The 20,162-nt window shown below is 33.8% G+C and overlaps 1 protein-coding gene across 1 annotated transcript; it reads left to right on the top strand.

The window, feature by feature from the left end:
- The first annotated feature begins 1,586 nt into the window (after positions 1–1,586).
- LOC107618279 (protein SIEVE ELEMENT OCCLUSION B) lies at positions 1,587–6,356 on the top strand. Its single transcript, XM_016320293.3, has 7 exons — positions 1,587–1,844; positions 1,974–2,045; positions 2,295–2,713; positions 3,339–3,427; positions 3,535–3,671; positions 4,541–5,023; positions 5,493–6,356. The coding sequence occupies exons 1-7, from the start codon at positions 1,668–1,670 to the stop codon at positions 6,084–6,086; spliced, it is 1,971 nt and encodes a 656-aa protein (XP_016175779.1). The 5' UTR covers positions 1,587–1,667; the 3' UTR covers positions 6,087–6,356.
- Positions 6,357–20,162: the final 13,806 nt, after the last annotated feature.

Below are 20,162 nucleotides of genomic sequence, written 5' to 3'. Positions count from 1 at the left end.
ACTTAATTATTATACTCCAAAAATTTTCAACACGAGACCAATATTTCACATTGAGCGATCAGATAGAGTGCAGTGTATGTGACCCTTAGTAAAAAATTCGCTCTAAGTGTGAAAATGAATTCAATTCTTTATAATGAAGCTGCCATATCTACATTCTCTTAGAAATAATTTTAGATATAATAATCTAATAAATGATTATTACAAGATTGATAAATATATAATATCATATATAATAATGTTCAACCGAAAGACGTGAAATCAATACTTTGAACCAAAGTTGATGTGATATCCTTAGAGATATAATTATTTATATATATAGAATTTTTTTATCAGTTTAATAAATTTTTAGAAAAAAATAATTTCATAATATAATATCATCAGATTTTTTATGATTATGTAAAAAATTTAAAGTTTGATCCTTGTTGAATTAAAAAAAAAAAAAATTTAACATAAGACAATAATTAAAACAAAAAGCTTATACACAAATTTAAAAAATTCAAAAAAAACTTTTATTTAAAGAGACATATTAAATATATAATTATTATTCATACACCATCTCTTATCCGTTAAGTTTTATAAAAAAGTAGTTTGATAATAGTATCTAATAGAAAAGTTATTTGCATATACAAAGATTAAGCATAATATTTCATTTTAAATGCACCCATGTCGTAATAAAGATTAAAAATGATCCATAAATTTCGTATTCTACATTTGTTGAAAATGCATGTTTATCATTCATTTATGTATGGAAAAGGTTAATATTAATCATAAACGAATAAACTAACTTGACATTCTCAAAGATTGAGTTAGATAATGATAAAACTATCTAACACATTTAACAAAAATGTCGAATGAATTGTTATTTTGGATAATTTTATTAAATTAGCTCAATTTTTAACGGCTATCAAATATCAATACTCAAATCTTTTAGAATTAGAAATAATAATTTATTTATTCGTTATTATGTGTACAAATAATGAGTGGTTTACACAAAAATGTCAAATCTAGGAACGTGTTTGAAATTAAACTTATATGGTAGAACATCTTTCTTGATCAACAGTAAATTTGCCTATGATATTGTAAACCAAAAAGAAAATTACCGAATATATAATGTTCTTTCCTTGAACGTTTATATTAGCCATAGATATAGATGTCCTTTACAATTACCCTTTGCTATTGAAGTTTCACTATTCTCCAACCGAAATGACAATTATAACCCTAATCCATCATCTCACATATCTCACTAACCCCCTAAAGGATATTTTGTGAAAATCAAATCGATCAAACGAGAGTAGCACGTTTCACGCCAAAATAAAATTAAAGACGCAGCAGAAGCAAAGTTGGTATAAAAATATTCTCTTTTATTACTGTATCTCTTTAGTTTTTCTCTTAATTCACGAAAGTAATATATGTTGTTAATTTGTTATTATATATGAGCTTCAAGAATACTAAAGTGTAAATTGAAGAGCATAGTTATAAGCTTTAGTGTTGGACACTCATCAGCATTATGTAACAAAAAATATGCCAATTGTGAACACTAATATTCACTGTATGGATCCTATAAATAATTATAAGATCCATGCATTGCATTGCCAAAAACTAAAGGGGTTAAGGACTAGGGAGCATTTGCTATTGTAGTATAGCCTTAAGCAAGATCCATCGTCACCATGGCACAAACCATTGGAGCTTCAGGTGCCACTCATCTGATCAAATCTCAGCTTCGAGGCCCCTTTGACCATGATGACTCTCAAATCCTTGAAAAAGTTTACATCACCCACCTTCATGATGATAAAAGTTGTGATACTGGAAGTCTTTACAACATTGTTACCAATGTTCTTACTAAGGTAAATTATTATTCGTTAATTACTTCCTTTAATGAATTAGTTATAACTTCGTAATTCATTTAATTTAGACTATGAAGAGTTGCTATTACAATAGTGTAGCACTAATATTATTATTGGTTATTATGGCAGAATGGCAGAGCTGCTCCTGTGACTGGTTTTCAACAACCAGATTTTCGCACACTCAAGCTGATTTCTTGTCAGGTTAATTAATTTATTCCATGGAAGATAATTAGATTAAAAGAAAACATATATCTAACTTAAAATATAATGTATTTACAATTGCATTCAATTAAATAACGTCGTATCAATAAGAATTACTATTTTTTATGTTAAATACGTGAATCATGGGTCAAAATAATGGATATAATTAAACAACTATATAATATAGTACATTTTACACTTTGAGTACCTTAAAATTAAACTCTTATTTGTATATTAATAACAATACAGATGATAAAAACTCCTGGTGAAGAGAAGTATGTGCACCAAACAACAATGTGGATATTGCAGCAACTGAAGGCGTATTCATGGGACGCAAAGGCAGTAATAACTGTGGCTGCATTTGCTTTGGAGTATGGGAATCTTGTGTACCTTAAAGAGATTAATCAAAGCAGCGTGGACCAGGTTGCAAACTCACTGAAGCAACTAAACCAAGTGGAAATCAGGAGTGTGAGTAATGAAGCTACCAAGTTGGTGAGTGTGGTTCTGGAAGCACTTCATCACGTGATAGAATGGGCAAAATGGTCTTCTAATGGCTATGACACTGAGGATGTTCCTTCTTTGTCTCGTGCATTGCAAGAGATCCCATTTATTGTCTATTGGACAATTGCTTCCCTTGTTGCCTGTACTGCCAACATTGTTGTTGCCTCGTAAGTTTTTTTTTTTTCCTTATTATTCTCCTTTTTTTTACATATAATGGTTTGAATAATTTTTATAGTTAACTTAATATTTCAAAATAAATATCCATTAGTTTTGAAATTAAAGACAAAAATTTCTCTTAACAAACAAGATATCATGTCATCAGCTATTTTTTTGTTAATTTAAACGAATAGAAAAAAAAAAAAAATATATATATATATATATATATATATATATATATATATATATATATATATATATATATAATTGATTATACCTCTAACACTAAGACAAATTTTAATATATTATCTCATATGATACTGTTTTTAGATATTTTTTTAAATAATTGAGAGTTTTAATTTTTTTAATTATTTTTTGAAATTGAAATATATATTATATTTTTTAAGAATAATAAAAAATAAAAATAAAGTTTTTAATTTAAAAATTAGAAGATAATTAAAAAATTAATTAAAAAAAATAAGTTAGTATTCTGATAATTTTTCATTCCAAAAATAGCGCAGTTATGCAATATAACAATGTAACTATTTAAGAGAGAGAGTATTATTAAATTTGTATACATTATCAAAATTGAATTAATGTAGAGTTAGATAACTGCAATTGGACATTTTGTTTCAGGGACTATGCATTGTCAAAATTCACAGAAAAGCTTTATTCATTTGATGAAAGTCTGAATCGACATCTGATATCGAGCCGGGAGGAAATTGGTGCAGTCCCTAACTAACTAATACTTTGATGTATAACGAAGTATTAGAACATTTATTAATTTAGGACTAATAATAAGTATGATATATCGACTTGCTACATGTTGCAGCTGCTCTTGATGATTACCAGAGGCGTTGGAAGAGATTTTACAATCCTAAAGATGTCGTGGAACTCTTGAAGCTTCTCGTCCACCGCACTGGAACGCCGCTTCCACAATTATTTGATGGCACCACCAAAACCAAATTCGTAAGCACCACTAATTAACTCCGACCCCAAACTAAACCATTTATATGCTTCGTTATTATTTTCCCTTTGTTTCTTATCTCTGATTGTGTTTATATAAAGTAGAGAAAAACTTAAGAAACCAGTAATGATACACTAGTTAAATTTAATGGCGTAATGTCTAACATTGCTTCTCTCTCTTTCAATTGCAAAATAAATATTAAATAGTTGAAAAGGTTTCAATAAATAATAGAGAATACGAAAGAAGAAAAATAATAGAAAAAAAGTAGTTTAAGAAATTTTTAAATGTACCTAATCGTATATTTTTATTTCATTTTATTAATTACAATATATTTTTTATTTTTATGATTACGAACTTTATTCTTTTTTTCATAAATACTTAAAGGACATAATAAATATATAAATTAATTAATAAATTTTTAAAATCTAAAAATAATAATTAATTTAATATAATAAAATCAAATTAAATTAATATTAATTATAAAAATAAAAATATATAATTATTTAATTATAATTGAACCAGTAAATTTAATGTGTGATCTAAGGATTGAATTAATAATTAAATGATTCAATAATGTAATATAAAAATATTATTCATACACTATAATTATTAATTATTAAAATTAATCACTAATGTATTTGTATATAAATATATATAGAGTTTAATTTATTTTTTATGTGTATTTATATTTTAACATATATTTTTATACTAATAACTAATTTTAGTGTCTAATTTTAATATATATTTAGTACAATCGAATCCAATAATATAACCGATTTAATTATTGTCGGTATTGATAACTATGATCTTGGGTGGGGCACAAAGAAACATAAGTACATATTAACTAATCATTATGTCTTCATTCACACAGGATATTGATATCTTGAGGGGTAACAATGTGCTACTATTTATTTCAAGCCTGGACAAGATTGAAGATGAAATTCAGCTTTTGAATTCTCTGTATCTTAGACTAGAATCGCATCCAAATGATGTAGTAAAAACCTTTAGGAAAGGTGATTTCAAGATTTTATGGGTCCCAATTGTGAGAGAGTGGGACGATGTGCTCAACAATAAATTCACCCGCCTGAAAAACCATAACATCAAATGGTATGCATTGGAACAATCCACCACCTTAGCAGATGCTGGCTTAATTAGAGAGAGATTGAATTACCGGGGAAAACCTATTGTCACGGTGTTTGATTCTTCTGGTCACATACTTAATGAAGATGCAATGGACTTGATCTTCCAATGGGGGATTGATGCATTCCCATTCAGGAAAGAAGATGGTGACGAACTTGTTAAGAAATGGAAGTGGTTCTGGGATGTTACAAGGAAAGTCAACCTTGGAATTCAGGTAATAACTCATATTGATTATTTAAGAGAAATTTGTAATTTATCATTTTCGACTATGTCTTGTCTGTTCCATATATAGTAATTTATATATTTCTATATGATAATTTTTATCTCAACAAATTTTATGTTAAATAATTTTTAAAATAATAATGATGTTATATGTATACAAAATCAACAACTAAATCAGCTATTTGTTTATTTATATAGAATATATATTAAAATATAAAATAAACGTTAAAAATAAATAAAACAACACAAATAATTTATACATAAAATATGTGTTAGCTTATTTGATGACTATTTTGTATGCGTATAGCATTTTTGTTAAATAAATTTTAAGTAATAAATTGTATTTTTTATGTTAGCAGTTTATATCCATGAACATCAGTATTATGTAGTTAAATTGGATTAAATAACAGAGACATGTATAATTACTAAATAGGTGTGCGTTACATGTGATTTAATTTTAGGAGGTGAAAGGGGACAGGTATATTTTCATCTATGGTGGTGGTGATAGCAAGTGGATGAATAACTTCACATTTGCATTGGATAAGTTGAGAAAGCACGAAACTATCACAGGCATAGATGCTATAATAGAGCACTACCAATTGGGAAAGACAGATCCAAAGGTGGTTCCTCGTTTTTGGATTGAAATAGAAAGCAAGAAACTGAAGAAGCACGAGGGTGCCTTAGATTGTGAGATACAAAGGATAGTGAAGAGCTTGCTCTGCCTCAAACAAGATCCCCAAGGATGGGTTATTCTCACCAAAGGGTATAATGTGAAGGTTTTGGGTCATGGCGAACCCATGTATAAAACTGTGGAGGAGTTTGACAAGTGGCAAGACAAAGTGCTTCAAAAAGAAGGATTTGACATTGCTTTCAAAGAGTACTATGATATTAAGCTCAAAGAGTTTGAAGCTCTTCAGCCATGTTCGGTTGTCAATGTTGATGACTATAATGCAAATGTCATAGCTACCATAACATGCCCAAATCCCACTTGTGGTCGGGTCATGGAGGTCACTTCTGTTAATTACAAGTGTTGCCACCGTGATGCTTCAGCTTAGTGTGAGTGCCAAGGTCTGAATCTTCAAATTCCTCTATGAGTTTGATATTGGACAAATTAAAACTTTATATATGGTTATTGTAATTTTCTATTTAATTTCTATGTTTGTGTTTGAGTCGAGACAAGATGAGTGTTTGGTGCCATTCAATAACTTGACGTACCCCTTTTGGAGAATGGGTAGAAAATAAGTAACGGCTTCACTTTATCTTGTTTGTTATTATTGAATTGAATAAAATTAGCATTTTTATATATTTCTGTTTAAATAAATAAAGTGTGCAACTAATACTTCTTTGTTATATATGCTTTTTTTTTAAAAGATCATTTTCATTGATAAAATAAAATACAAAAGAAAAAAAAGAGACAAAGAAACCAATACCATATTCCTAAATTTTGGAGAGAGCTAATCTTCCTGAATACTATATATGCATTTTGTTGCTTTGGTCTTCTTGGTGATTTATTCTTCGTTACTTTTCAATATTCTGGTTCTCCTTGCTATTCGCACTTATGAGTAAATAAAAGTATGATATATAGGTTATACAAATTACTTGACAATTAATGACTTTTTACGATTACATTAATATTACTTAATTAGTTAATTTCAAATTATGTATTATTGCATATGTCAAATTATCTCACACGTATCATAGTTTTAAAATTAATTTAATATATTTTTTTTTTTTGATATTCATATGTTTGCTGATTGAATTGCCAAGGACAGTATCAAGTACCAAGATCATCACTTCCTCTTTTTAGATACTCCTCCTTTGAAGCAGGTTAAACTGATTAATAATGATATTAGAGAGACCCGAACGGCCAATGCTTTTGTAGGTAGGGGTGTTCACGGAGTTGTAGGTGTGTAGTTCTTTTGTTTCTTGGATTTAAGCCCCGGTTACTCAACCCAACAAAAAAAAAAAGACAGATAATATTTAAATTGAGTTTTTATTTATATTAAGTTGGACATTAAATGTGTGTAGCGATTTAATTTTTAGCATAAGAATATTTTTAAAATACAAAACAAAAGTTATATAATATATAACAACCTCTATATATGCATAATTACAAGAATTAATCTTCACATACAAACTTTTTTTGTTATACAAGCCTTACAAGTCTATATACTCACTTATACATAAAATGCGTCTCTTTTGGCACGTCTAATCCACGGGCTTCTTAACAAATTTTTCAATCAACATGTGAATATATAACTTCTTTTTTCGAAAGAATTTCGTTTTCTTTTTCGAATTTTTTCTGGATTTTCGTGTCTTCTCTGATGAGTTTGGAAAACTCTAAATTAATATTTGTGATGACTAAACATTATTAATTATATTAATTACAAAATTATTAATTTGATTTTTATTTAACATATGTTAATTAATAATTTTGTGATGCAGGTTTATATTGGGCTGAAAAATAAAAGAAAAACATTAGCTAGCCCAATTCATATACTCAGCCTTGGAATTGAATTTATACGGCTGAAATAATGGTTGCGTTGGTTGGGTCAGAATTGCTGAATTAAGCCCAATTGATTTTATCATTAAATAATCAAAGAAGTGTGGCTGAAATATTTTGAATGGGCCAGATTCAATTCACATTATCATTAGCCCAACTCAAAATCTTGGTTGGATACTCCAATGCTTGGTCCGAAACCAATCATGAGTGAAAGCAAATGTATTGCTTCTTGTTCCCAACGGAATCCATTTTCACCATAAGGTGGAATTCAAATTTCATAAAGTGAAGTTAATACTTACATTGGAAACATGAGAGAGAATAAAGCTATTGATTTGATTGCAAGCACTAAAGCTACACGCTAGTCAGCAAAGAGAAAGGAAAATTAATTCACTTTTATTATCTATCTTCAATTCTTTAATTGTTGCTCATAATTTCTCTTTCCTCTCTCTCATTTCACTTCTTCCCTTTTGGTCATATCATTACAGAGAAAGCATGGAAGCTAAGTTGAGCTACTAAAAGAAAGAAGGAGCTACATGCAACAAGACCATCAAGTTGATGACAAGAAAACATAAAAATGGAAAAGTATGTTGTGGCTAAGATTCTCATTCACTTGTGGTAAGATATTGTGAAGAGATCTTAGTTTCTTCATACCAAAAAAGAAAGAAGGAGATTCGGCCAGCAAGGAGGAGATTCTTGGAGGCATGACTTGTCTCTGATTCTGCTCAACCACCACAGGAAGTAGTTAGAGCGGCGAAGTGATGGAAGAGGCAGAGATTGGAACAGATGAAGTCATCATCATCATGAAGCATCAAGGGCCAGAAATCCATCTTGGAGAGCAAGCCAAGGATGGAGCGCTCGGATTGATGAAGAGTGATGACCAAGGAAGAACTAGAGGTATTTGCATGTTGGGTTTTGCATGAGTTACCTTCTCTCTCTCTGTGGCCGAACCGGTTCTGTTTTGAAGGAAAAGAAGTTAAGCTTGGGGTTTGGTTTCAACTGTGGAGGCTTCCCTCTTCTATAAAAAAGGAGAACAGTCACGGTTTGATTCAAGGAGTAATATTTGAGAGTGCAAGGCACAGAAGTCTCAGAGCTACCTAAGCTAGCAGTTTTTCTTCTCCTTCAATGTATTCTGTTTAGTATTTTTCTGTTTAATTTTGTCATGTCTTGAGTCTCATGGAAAAAGACAAACAGTGAAGTTTGTATGAAAAAGTCATAGAGCCGAAAAAGGCAGAGAGTGCAAAATTAAAAGAAAAAGCCATAGATGTCCATAGAGTTCCTTTGTTCATCTATGTTGTGTTTCATGATTCTGTGGGAATCCCTTTGTAAGTTGGGTTAGCACTTTACAGTTTGTAATCAGGTTGATTATAGTGAAATTCCATCATTGTTGTGATGGAGACTGGATGTAGGCTGCATTGCACTTAGCAACTGAACCAGGATATATCTGGGTGTAATTTTCTTTCTCTACTAATCCATTTCTGTTTCTATTGCACAGGAGCTAAAACCAAAAATATCTCGTGCCAAGTGACGAGAAAAAAATAAAAAGTCTCGTGGCTAAGGACGAGACAAAAACAGAAAAGTCTCCTCAAAGACTGGAAAGTGTAATCAAGCAAAAAGGGGGCTAAGATTCAACCCCCCTTCTCTTAGCCACTGAAACCATCAATTGGTATCAGAGCTCGGTTTCAAAGAGATCAAGCTTTGTAGCTTGGAGAAAAGATCCAGATGGCAGAAAGCAGTGGCTCTAATCTGGTGTCCTACAACCTTACAGAAGGACAGTCAAGCAACATACCGCCTCTCTTCAATGGGAAAAACTATACCTATTGGAAGGAGAGAATGAAAATCTTTGTGCAAGCAGTAGACTACAGGCTTTGGAAGATCATCCTAGAGGGTCCTCAATTTCCAACTAACACGAGTGCTGAAGGAGTAGTCACTCTTAAACCAGAAACAAGCTGGACCGAGGAAGATAGAAAGAAAGTGGAGCTAAATGCCAAGGCTGTAAATCTACTCAATTGTGCTATCAGCTTCGAGGAATACCGACGAGTATCACGATGCACAACGGCAAAGGAAATCTGGGATAAATTGCAAATCACTCATGAAGGAACCACCATTGTAAAGAAGACTCGGACAGATATGTTGAACAGAGAGTATGAAATGTTTGCAATGAAGGAAGGAGAGTCCATTGATGAACTGTTTGAAAGATTCAACATCATCATTGTTGGCTTAGATGCTCTGGGAATAACGTATCCTGATTCTGTGCTTGTGAGGAGAGTGTTGAGATGTCTCACAAAAGAGTGGGAAACAAAAGCTTTAATTATTTCTGAGAGCAGTAGTCTAGATTCCATGACATGTGATGATTTGAGAGGAAACCTTCTTGCTTTTGAAAACACTTATTTGAAAAAAGATTCAAAAAAGAAAAGAATTGTTTTTTCTTCTGTAACTAACCCCCTGGATGATGAATCCAGTGATAACTCCTCTGAAAATGAATTTGTGTTGTTTGCCAAAAAATTCAGGAAAATGGTGAAGTTCAAAGGCAAGGGCAGTAGCTCAAGGAAAATGAAGAAAGACCTTAGCAAAGTAACTTGTTACAACTGCAAGAAAATGGGGCACTTCAAATCTGATTGTCCCAAGTTAAAGAAGGAGGAGAAGCCAAAAAGAGAAAAGAAGAAGGGACTGATGGCTTCATGGGAAGATTTGGAAAATGACTCGGATGATGATGATGAGGAATCCGAGACCAAGTCACAACCTTGTCTCATGGCAGATCACATAGATCAGGTAGTCTTTCATAACCCTAACACTGAAGATCTTCATCTTATGATAGACCACCTTTCTAAAAAAATAAGATGTTTTCTGCTGGAAAATCAAGAACTTGAACAAAAAGTCACCATTCTTAAAGCTGAAAACAGTTTTCTTAAAGAAAAAGTGAGGGAGGCCGAAACTGCTTGTGATCTTGTTGAAGAAAATAAGTAGTTAAAAGCCCAAATTAAGAGCTGTGAAAGTGATCATTCCATCCTTGCATATGTAGACTATTTTAAAAGAAATGAAGAGTTGCTTAACGAGGTTAAGAGGCTTAAGGAAGACTTAGCCAAGTTCACCCAAAGTTCTGAAAATCTGAATCAAATCTTGGCTAGTCAAAAACCTCTTTATGATAAGGCTGGGTTGGGGTTTTATAAATCTGCTGAAAAATCTCATTTTGAAAACTTTGCTTCATCCTCTAATGATACAAGATTTCAAGATCCCACCTACTTTAACAAAACAGCAACTCCAAGATTTTGTAGACTATGCAATCGAAATGGACACTTTCCTATTCAATGTTTTTTTGGAGAAAGAATGATTGGTGATAAAGCTTGTAAAGTTGTTTTTATTACAATGGCTTAGGACATAGGAGATGGTTTAACGTGAAAGGATCCAAGAAAATTTGGATACCAAAGGTCACTTGAACTTATTTTGTAGGTGTGCCTAGCATCCAAACGGAAAGAAAATATGTGGTATATGGATAGCGGATGCTCTAGGCATATGACCGGAAAGACAACATTCTTCATAAAGCTTGATGAATATGATGGAGGACTTGTCACTTTCGGTGATGATGCAAAAGGAAAAATAGTGGCTGTTGGGAAAGTTAGTAAAAATTTTTCATCTTGTATAAATGATGTTCTTCTTGTACATGGTTTGAAACATAATTTACTTAGTATTAGTCAATTATGTGATTTAGGCTTTGAGGTTATTTTTAGGAAGTTTGTTTGTTTAGTTGTTTGTGAGAAAACTGGAGATATTTTATTTGAAGCTAAAAGATGCAATAATGTGTATGGATTGACTCTTGAGGACCTAAAATAACAAAATGTGACATGCTTTACATCTCTTGAATCTGAAAAATGGCTATGTCATAGAAAGTTGGGTCATGCAAGCATGTACCAAATTTCTAAGCTTGTTAAGAAAAATCTGGTTAGAGAAATTCCAAACATCAAATTTGAAAAGGATCTTACTTGTGATGCTTGCCAATTGGGCAAACAAGTAAAATCCTACTTTAAACCTAAAGATGGAATCTCAACCAAAAGGCCATTAGAGATGTTACATATTGATCTTTTTGGACCAACAAGAACTCAAAGTTTAGGAGGTAAACACTATGGTCTTGTAGTGGTAGATGGTTACTCTAGATTTGGTTGGGTACTTTTCCTTGCTCATAAAAATGATGCTTTTCATGCCTTCTCCACTCTTTGCAAGAAAATTCAAAATGAAAAGGATTTAAAAATTGCCCATTTAAGAAGTGATCACGGAAGAGAATTTGAAAACCAAGACTTTGAAAAATTCTGTGATGACTTAGGAATTTCTCATAACTTTTCATGCCCTAGAACCCCCAACAAAATAGGGTGGTTGAAAGAAGGAATAGGAGCCTTCAAGAGATGACTAGGGCTATGCTTTGTGGGAATGAGATCCCTAAATTTTTATGGGCAGAACCTGTGAATACAGCTTGTTACATTTTGAATAGGACAATCATTAGAAAAGGGTTGAAGAAAACTCCTTATGAGCTATGGAAAGGAACCCCTCCAAATCTTAAGTACTTTCATATTTTTGGATGCAAATGCTTTGTACTTAACAATAAAGAAAACCTTGGAAAGTTTGATCCAAAATCCTATGAAGGAATGTTTGTTGGATATTTCACCACAAGCAAGGCTTATAGAATTTATCTCAAAGAGCATAGAACCATAGAGGAATCCATACACGTTACTTTTTGTGATTCTAACTTAATTTCCAGTGCTGTGATAGATAATGATTCAGATGGTGAAGAGGCTGGAACAAGTGAAGAAAATCCCAAATCTGCTCAAAACGAAGAATCTGCTAGTCCAGTTTTGTCTCGTCAGATTGGAGGAGATATTTCCGTTTTATCTCCTGAGCAGACACGAGAAACTGAAACAGTGAGACCACCAAAAACTCATCAAAGCTCAACACCACTTTGGAAGCCTAGAGAATGGAAGTCTATGAGGGGTTATCCTCATGACTTCATAATTGGTGATCCCTCTCAAGGAGTAACAACAAGATCCTCCACCAAAAGGCAATTCGAACCAAACAATTTTGCCCTCTTGTCTCAAATGGAGCCCAACAATGTCAAACAAGCTCTTGAAGATCCATCTTGGGTCAAAGCAATGCAAGAAGAGCTTGCTCAATTCGACAAGAATGAGGTTTGGACACTAGTACCTCATCCGGATGGTAAGAAAGTTACGGGTACTAAGTGGGTGTTTAAAAATAAACTTGGTGAGGATGGACAAGTTGTTCGTAACAAGGCTAGATTAGTGGCCCAAGGTTACGATCAAGAAGAGGGTATAGATTTTGATGAGTCTTTTGCTCCGGTAGATAGAATGGAAGCAATTAGGTTGCTCCTTGCCTATGCTACCCATAAAGGTTTCAAAATGTTTCAAATGGATGTTAAATGTGCTTTCCTTAATGGTTTTATTGATAGAGAAGTGTATGTGGCTCAACCCCCCGGTTTTGAACATAAAGATTTTCCAAATCATGTTTTTAAACTATCTAAGGCTCTTTATGGTCTTAGACAAGCTCCAAGAGCTTGGTATGAAAATCTTAGTGCCTTCTTGTTGGAAAATCAATTTCAAAGGGGTACCACCGACACTACTTTATTTATTAACGCATCTAATGATGATATACTCCTTGTTCAAGTTTATGTTGATGACATTGTATTTGGATCGGCCAATGTATCCTTGTGTGAAGAGTTTGGAAAACTTATGACTAGTGAGTTTGAAATGAGTTTAATGGGAGAGCTAACATTCTTTCTTGGCCTCCAAATCAAACAAACTCCTAGTGGTACTTTTATTCACCAAGGAAAGTATGCAAAAGAACTTATCAAAAAGTTTGGCCTAGAAAATTCCAAACCAATGGGTACACCAATGTATCCTAACACAAAACTTGAAAAGGATGATGATGGCCAAGATGTGGATGAAACAAGGTATAGAGGAATGATAGGTTCACTTATGTACCTTACCTCCTCTAGACCGGATATTGTTCAAAGTGTGGGTGTATGCTCAAGGTTTCAATCTCACCCAAAAGAATCCCATCTTACGGCTGTTAAACGCATCATCAGATACATTAAGGGGACTTGTAATTTTGGATTATGGTATCCTAAATCTGATGATTTTTGTGCAATAGGGTTTTGTGATGCAGATTATGCGGGAGATAGAGTGGATAGAAGGATCACCTCCGGCATGTGTTGCTTCCTTGGAAGCTCACTCAACATGTGGTCAAGCAAAAAACAAGCCACAGTGGCTTTATCCACAGCTGAAGCTGAATACATTTCCGCATCTGCATGTTGCTCTCAATTAATTTGGTTAAAAACACAGTTGGAAGATTACAAATTAAAGATCAATAGTATACCCTTATTTTGTAATAATATGAGTGCTATTAACATTTCAAAAAATCCTGTTCTGCACTCAAGAACGAAGCACATTGAGATAAAATATCATTTTATTAGAGAACATATGTAAAAGGGTACTATTGATATTCAATTTGTAAAATCTGAAGACCAACTTGCTGACATTTTTACAAAACTCCTCTGTGAAGACAGATTCTGTTCATTAAGAAAAAGCTTGGGAATGATTGATCTTGTTTCTGTTGATAATTTGTGAAAATTCTGACTCTGCCCAGTTTTGTCTCGTAGGAATGGACGAGATAAAAATAAGAATGAAGGAAGGGATGTGATTTAGGGGGAGGCTGCGCAGAATTTAATTTTCATGGACCCTACCAAATCTCTTTAACCCCACAATGACTGTTTTGTTAGTTCCTCATTTTTTTTGAAAATAAAAATCCTTGTGTTGTCTCATCAAATCCTATTGAAAGAGGATGATGTCAAATCAAATCTTTTCTCTCAACTAATCTCTTGATTCAAGGAAACCACTTTTTCAAATAAAAGAGAAAACTCTTGGGTATTAACCACCACTTAATGGACATTTAATTCCCTTGATTCTCTCTCCACTCACCTCACCCTTCGGCCTTCTCTTCAACTTCCATCTCCATTCATCTTCTTTTTCACTTTCAACCAAACAGACCGAAACCATGGACACTAAGGTGTCTGCTCAGAAAAATTCAAGAAAAAGAGAGAAGAACAAAGAGCCAAGCTTTGAAGTAGGATCACACACTTACACACCACCATCAAAAGGAACCACACCAGAAAGCAGTGCTTAGAAGTCAAAGGGGTTTGCCTTGAATAACACCAAGGAGCCAGCAAACTTGGAGACATGGAGTTTCAAGAAAAAGTTTCAAAAATCACATTCTCACTATGATCCATATAGGTTTGACTTTTGTGCATCCTATGAATTCCACAATGAGGTTCTAGAAAAACGTCATCTCTGTGCTACTTACCTCGTCGATTTTAACTCACTCACCAACAAAGGAATCCCTGTCTCTTCTCTGTTTGACAACCTTCAATGGACACCACTGCTTCACATCCAAAAACCGGTTTATCCCAGTTTGGTCAGAGAGTTCTATGCCAACATGCGACTAATGGATGGCATCATTCACTCCTATGTAAAGGGACTTCACATAATCCTTGATACTACAACCCTTGGGATGGCTCTAGGCTACAAAGAAAAGGGACCAAAGGCATACATGTCCAAGAAATGGGATTCACAGGTTGGGATCACTTACCAGATGCCTTTAAATCAAACCTGTGAAAGTCTCTCTAGAATGGATGGCACGAATTCAACTCTCAAGGAACTCAGTCCAGATAAGACAATTCTCCTTTACAAACTCATATCTCATGTTCTCATCCCACAAAGTGGTTTACGCCACCGGATCACAGTTTGTGACTTTCTTGTTCTTTTTGCTCTTGTTACTTCTTCACAAATTTCCTTTGCATATCTTATGATAAGACATATGTGGAAATCTGTAAAGAATACCAAAAAGGCTAGTCTTCCATATGGCATATTTCTCACCAGCATCTTTGAGTATTTTGAAGTTGATCTAACAAATGAAGCTGTTGAGAATCAGGTTTCAGTCATTAAGGGAGGATGAGTTACAAGGAGTTTGATGCTGGAAAACTTGGAGAAGGATCTGGGAGTTGGTAGCGAAGAAGGCGCTGAAGATTCTGACTTTAATCTCTCTGAAGATTAATTATTGTTCTCTTTGATGTTGGCACTCTTAGGCTCAATTAGATACTCTGTTTTGTTAGGTTGGATACTGTTAGTACCATAACCTTGTGATACTGTGTGGATACTTTTGGGTTATATTTTGCATATTCTGTTTTTTTTTTGTCAAAATCTTTTTGCAGGTGCCCATTTGATGACAAAAGAGGGAGAATAAATGTTGAAAATTGAAACTGAAAAATAGGGGATGAAATTCTCTTTTGAGAATTCATGATCACCCGTGTTAAAAGGATTCACCTAATGCTTGATAATGCATACTAATAATGCTTGGTTGATTATAATTGTGATGCATTTGTTTTGATATTATGGCTGCCTAGTTGTTAATTGGTTCTTGTGATAGTTTATCTTGATGAATATGCTATGCTTGCTACCAGTGGATTAGGAATATTCTGATTCATCTTGATAAACATGTTTGCAGAATACTTTATTTTTGGCAGTTCCTTTAAGCATTGAGTGTGGAAATAAATGTTGAAAATTGCTGTAATCATGATGTGGTTAAAAATATTTTCTTACCATAACTGTGTTGCTCTGATTTGATTGGAAAATATTTTAAACAGCAATTGATTTTCAAAAGATTTTTTGGTTGTTGTTTGAGCAGAAAATTAAATTATTGATAACAAATGAGTTTTGATTATCATTCAACTCTGCTCATAAATCAAGCCATTCAACATTAAAAATTTTATATGTTGAATAACATTGTTGCCTTAGGCTTGATAAAATTGTTACAGGTTGGAACTTCCCTTGGTAAGAATAGCATATATTAAGGGGGAGCCATGTGACAATTTGAAAGGAGGAGAAATACAAATCTTCAAAGGGAGTATTCTTTACTCAATCTTAAATTTCTTTCCATTTCAATTTTAATAATGTTTGTCATCAAGGGGGAGATTGATGAGTTTGGAAAACTCTAAATTAATATTTGTGATGACTAAATATTATTAATTATATTAATTACAAAATTATTAATTTGATTTTCATTTAACATATGTTAATTAATAATTTTGTGATGCTGGTTTATATTGGGCTGAAAAATAAAAGAAAAATATTAGCTAGCCCAATTCATATACTCAGCCTTGGAATTGAATTTATACGGCTGAAATAATGGTTGCGTTGGTTGGGCCAGAATTGATGAATTAAGCCCAATTGATTTTATCATTAAATAATCAAAGAAGTGTGGCTGAAATATTTTGAATGGGCCAGATTCAATTCACATTATCATTAGCCCAACTCAAAATCTTGGTTGGATACTCCAATGCTTGGTCCGAAACCAATCATGAGTGAAAGCAAATGTATTGCTTCTTGTTCCCAACGGAATCCATTTTCACCATAAGGTGGAATTCAAATTTCATAAAGTGAAGTTAATACTTACATTGGAAACATGAGAGAAAATAAAGCTATTGATTTGATTGCAAGCACTAAAGCTACACGCTAGTCAGCAAAGAGAAAGGGAAATTAATTCACTTTTATTATGTATCTTCAATTCTTTAATTGTTGCTCATAATTTCTCTTTCCTCTCTCTCATTTCACTTCTTCCCTTTCGGTCATATCATTACAGAGAAAGCATGGAAGCTAAGTTGAGCTACCAAAAGAAAGAAGGAGCTACATGCAACAAGACCATCAAGTTGATGGCAAGAAAACATAAAAAAGAAAAAGTATGCTGTGGCTAAGATTCTCATTCACTTGTGGTAAGATATTGTGAAGAGATCTTAGCTTCTTCATACCAAAAAAGAAAGAAGGAGATTCGGCCAGCAAGGAGGAGATTCTTGGAGGCATGGCTTGTCTCTGATTCTGCTCAACCACCATAGGAAGTAGCTAGAGTGGCGAAGTGATGGAAGAGGCAGAGATTGGAGCAGATGAAGCCATCATCATCATGAAGCATCAAAGGCCAGAAATTCATCTTGGAGAGCAAGTCAAGGATGGAGCGCTCGGATTGATGAAGAGTGATGACCAAGGAAGAACTAGAGGTATTTGCATGTTGTGTTTTGCATGAGTTACCTTCTCTCTCTCTGTGGCCGAACCGGTTCTGTTTTGAAGGAAAAGAAGTTAAGCTTGGGATTTGGTTTCAACTGTGGAGGCTTCCCTCTTCTATAAAAAGGGAGAACTGTCACGGTTTGATTCAAGGAGTAAGATTTGAGAGTTCAAGGCACATAAGTCTCAGAGCTACCTAAGCTAGGAGTTTTTCTTCTTCTTCAATGTATTCTGTTTAGTATTTTTCTGTTTAATTTTGTCATATCTTGAGTCTCATGAAAAAAGGCAAACAGTGAGGTCTGTATGAAAAAGCCATAGAGCCGAAAAAGGCAGAGAGTGCAAAATTAAAAGAAAAAGCCGTAGATGTCCATAGAGTTCCTTTGTTCATCTATGTTGTATTTCATGATTCTGTGGGAATCCCCTTGTAAGTTGGGTTAGCACTTTACAGTTTGTAATCAGGTTGATTATAGTGAAATTCCATCATTGTTGTGATGGAGACTGGATGTAGGCTGCATTGCACTTAGCAGTTGAACCAGGATATATCTGGGTGTAATTTTCTTTCTCTACTACTCCATTTCTGTTTCTACTGCACAGGAGCTAAAACCAAAAATATCTCGTGCCAAGTGACGAGACAAAAATAAAAAGTCTCGTGGCTAGGGACGAGACAAAAACAGAAAAGTCTCCTCAAAGACCGGAAAGTGTAATCAAGCAAAAAGGGAGCTAAGATTCAACCCCCCTTTCTCTTAGCCACTGAAACCATCATTCTCACTACTAGAAAATTAGTTATTACAGACGGATATTTCCGACGGATTTTATCCCACGGAAATACAAACGGAATTTCAGAGAGATTTTTTGTCGGAAAACAAAAAAAAATGAATTAGCATAAATTACAGACGGAAAAGAAAATTCGTCGATAATTCTATAGACAAAATCCATCTGTAATTAAACAGACAAAATGCTGCATTTTATTAAATTATTATAGACGGATTTTCCGTCTATAATTTAAAATTTTCCGTCGGAAATAATAAGTTAAACCTATCATTGCCCGAGCTCCATTCACAGCACACAAATCAAACCTAGTATTCCTCACCCTTCTTCTCCGTCAATGACTCAACGGGCTACTTCTTCTTCTCCTTTCCTCACCCACAGCACCACCGCCAGCCACCCTAACCGCCGCAGCTACCTTCTTGTCTCTTTTCACAGTGCTTCAATTTTCTAGCTAGCTCCTTATTATTTATTTTAGTTTCGAAATTTGTAAATATTTTGATCATCGGTTTGGGCACTTTGCGTTTGTGTTGCTGATCTTATCGGCTTCTTCCACATCTTCGATCTGATCATTGTATCATTCCCTTCCAGATCTGATTACTGATTTCCGTTCCTAATTTCAGTCTTGCTAACCCTAAAATCCATAACATGCTTTGGGATCTCATCCACAGAATCTTCCCCTCTAATTTGTTGAATAGATATCAAATTAGGGGCGAAGATCGAAGTCACTTGATTTTATTTTTCATTGAGGAACTATTAGCTACTCAAGTGGCAAAAAGATTAAAATATGCGTGAGTAATGATTCGTGTGTGTAAGACCCAGAACTTTTGAAAAGTCTTATTATGATCAAGTCTCAAATCATATAGTTATTTATAGCCTTAATTTCAGAAATTACTTTCTTAAGGATAATTAAAGCAAGTTTTGATTTATTGAATTTGAAATAAATTGAGATTATTATCCAATTTTATAATTATTGGTTTATTTTCTATATTTTGATTATAAAATTGATAGTGGTGAAATAATAAGGATTTCTGTATGGTTTGGATTAAGTAATTAATATTTTAAATATTAATACTGCTACTTTGGAAAAATAAAGGGGTTTAATTATATTATTTCTAATTATTTTGATTTGGGCATTTTATGGAAAATAATTTGTGAAATTGATGAGCAAATAGTATTTTCTATATATAATTAGTGTTGGATTTAATTATGGGTTTCAATTATTATATTATTCCCAATTTTATTTGAAATTACCAAATTACCCCTAACCCTAAGTTTCAAAAAGGAAACCTAATCATATGCTCAGCAGCCGCCACCCTTATTCTCCCCTCAGCAAACCTGCAACACGCATGCTTTCCCCCTTCTTTTCCAAATCCATACGGAGTAACAATAGAGAAAAAGAGAGGCAGAGAGCTACGGTAGGAGAGGAAGGAGATTCGCACCGGCCTGCTGGGCTCCACCACCGCCGTCGCGTCGTCGCCGTCAGCACTGCGAGGTGCCATCCGCGTCGCTGTCGCTGAAGCTTCGCGCCGCTGTCTAACCGCCGTGCCTCGCCGTCAGTTGTTGCTCATCCTCATCGCGACCAGAGGGGAGCGCGAGATCGAGAGAGGGAGAAAAAGCGTGGAGTCAGCGTCGCGTGGAGAGGGACTCGCCGCTCCTTCCCACCGCCACCGAGCTGCCATTGTCGACGCGTGTTACCGCGGCTGAGGGTGTCGCCACCACCAAACCCTGGTCGAAGATTCTTCCACTGCACGCGA

The sequence above is a fragment of the Arachis ipaensis genome, chromosome B9 (genome assembly GCF_059453495.1).
Source record: "Arachis ipaensis isolate K30076 ecotype BB chromosome B9, ASM5945349v1, whole genome shotgun sequence".
Lineage (NCBI taxonomy): Eukaryota > Viridiplantae > Streptophyta > Magnoliopsida > Fabales > Fabaceae > Arachis > Arachis ipaensis.
The sequence above is the reverse complement of the archived record's forward strand: the minus strand, read 5'-3'. Positions and strand labels throughout refer to the sequence as shown.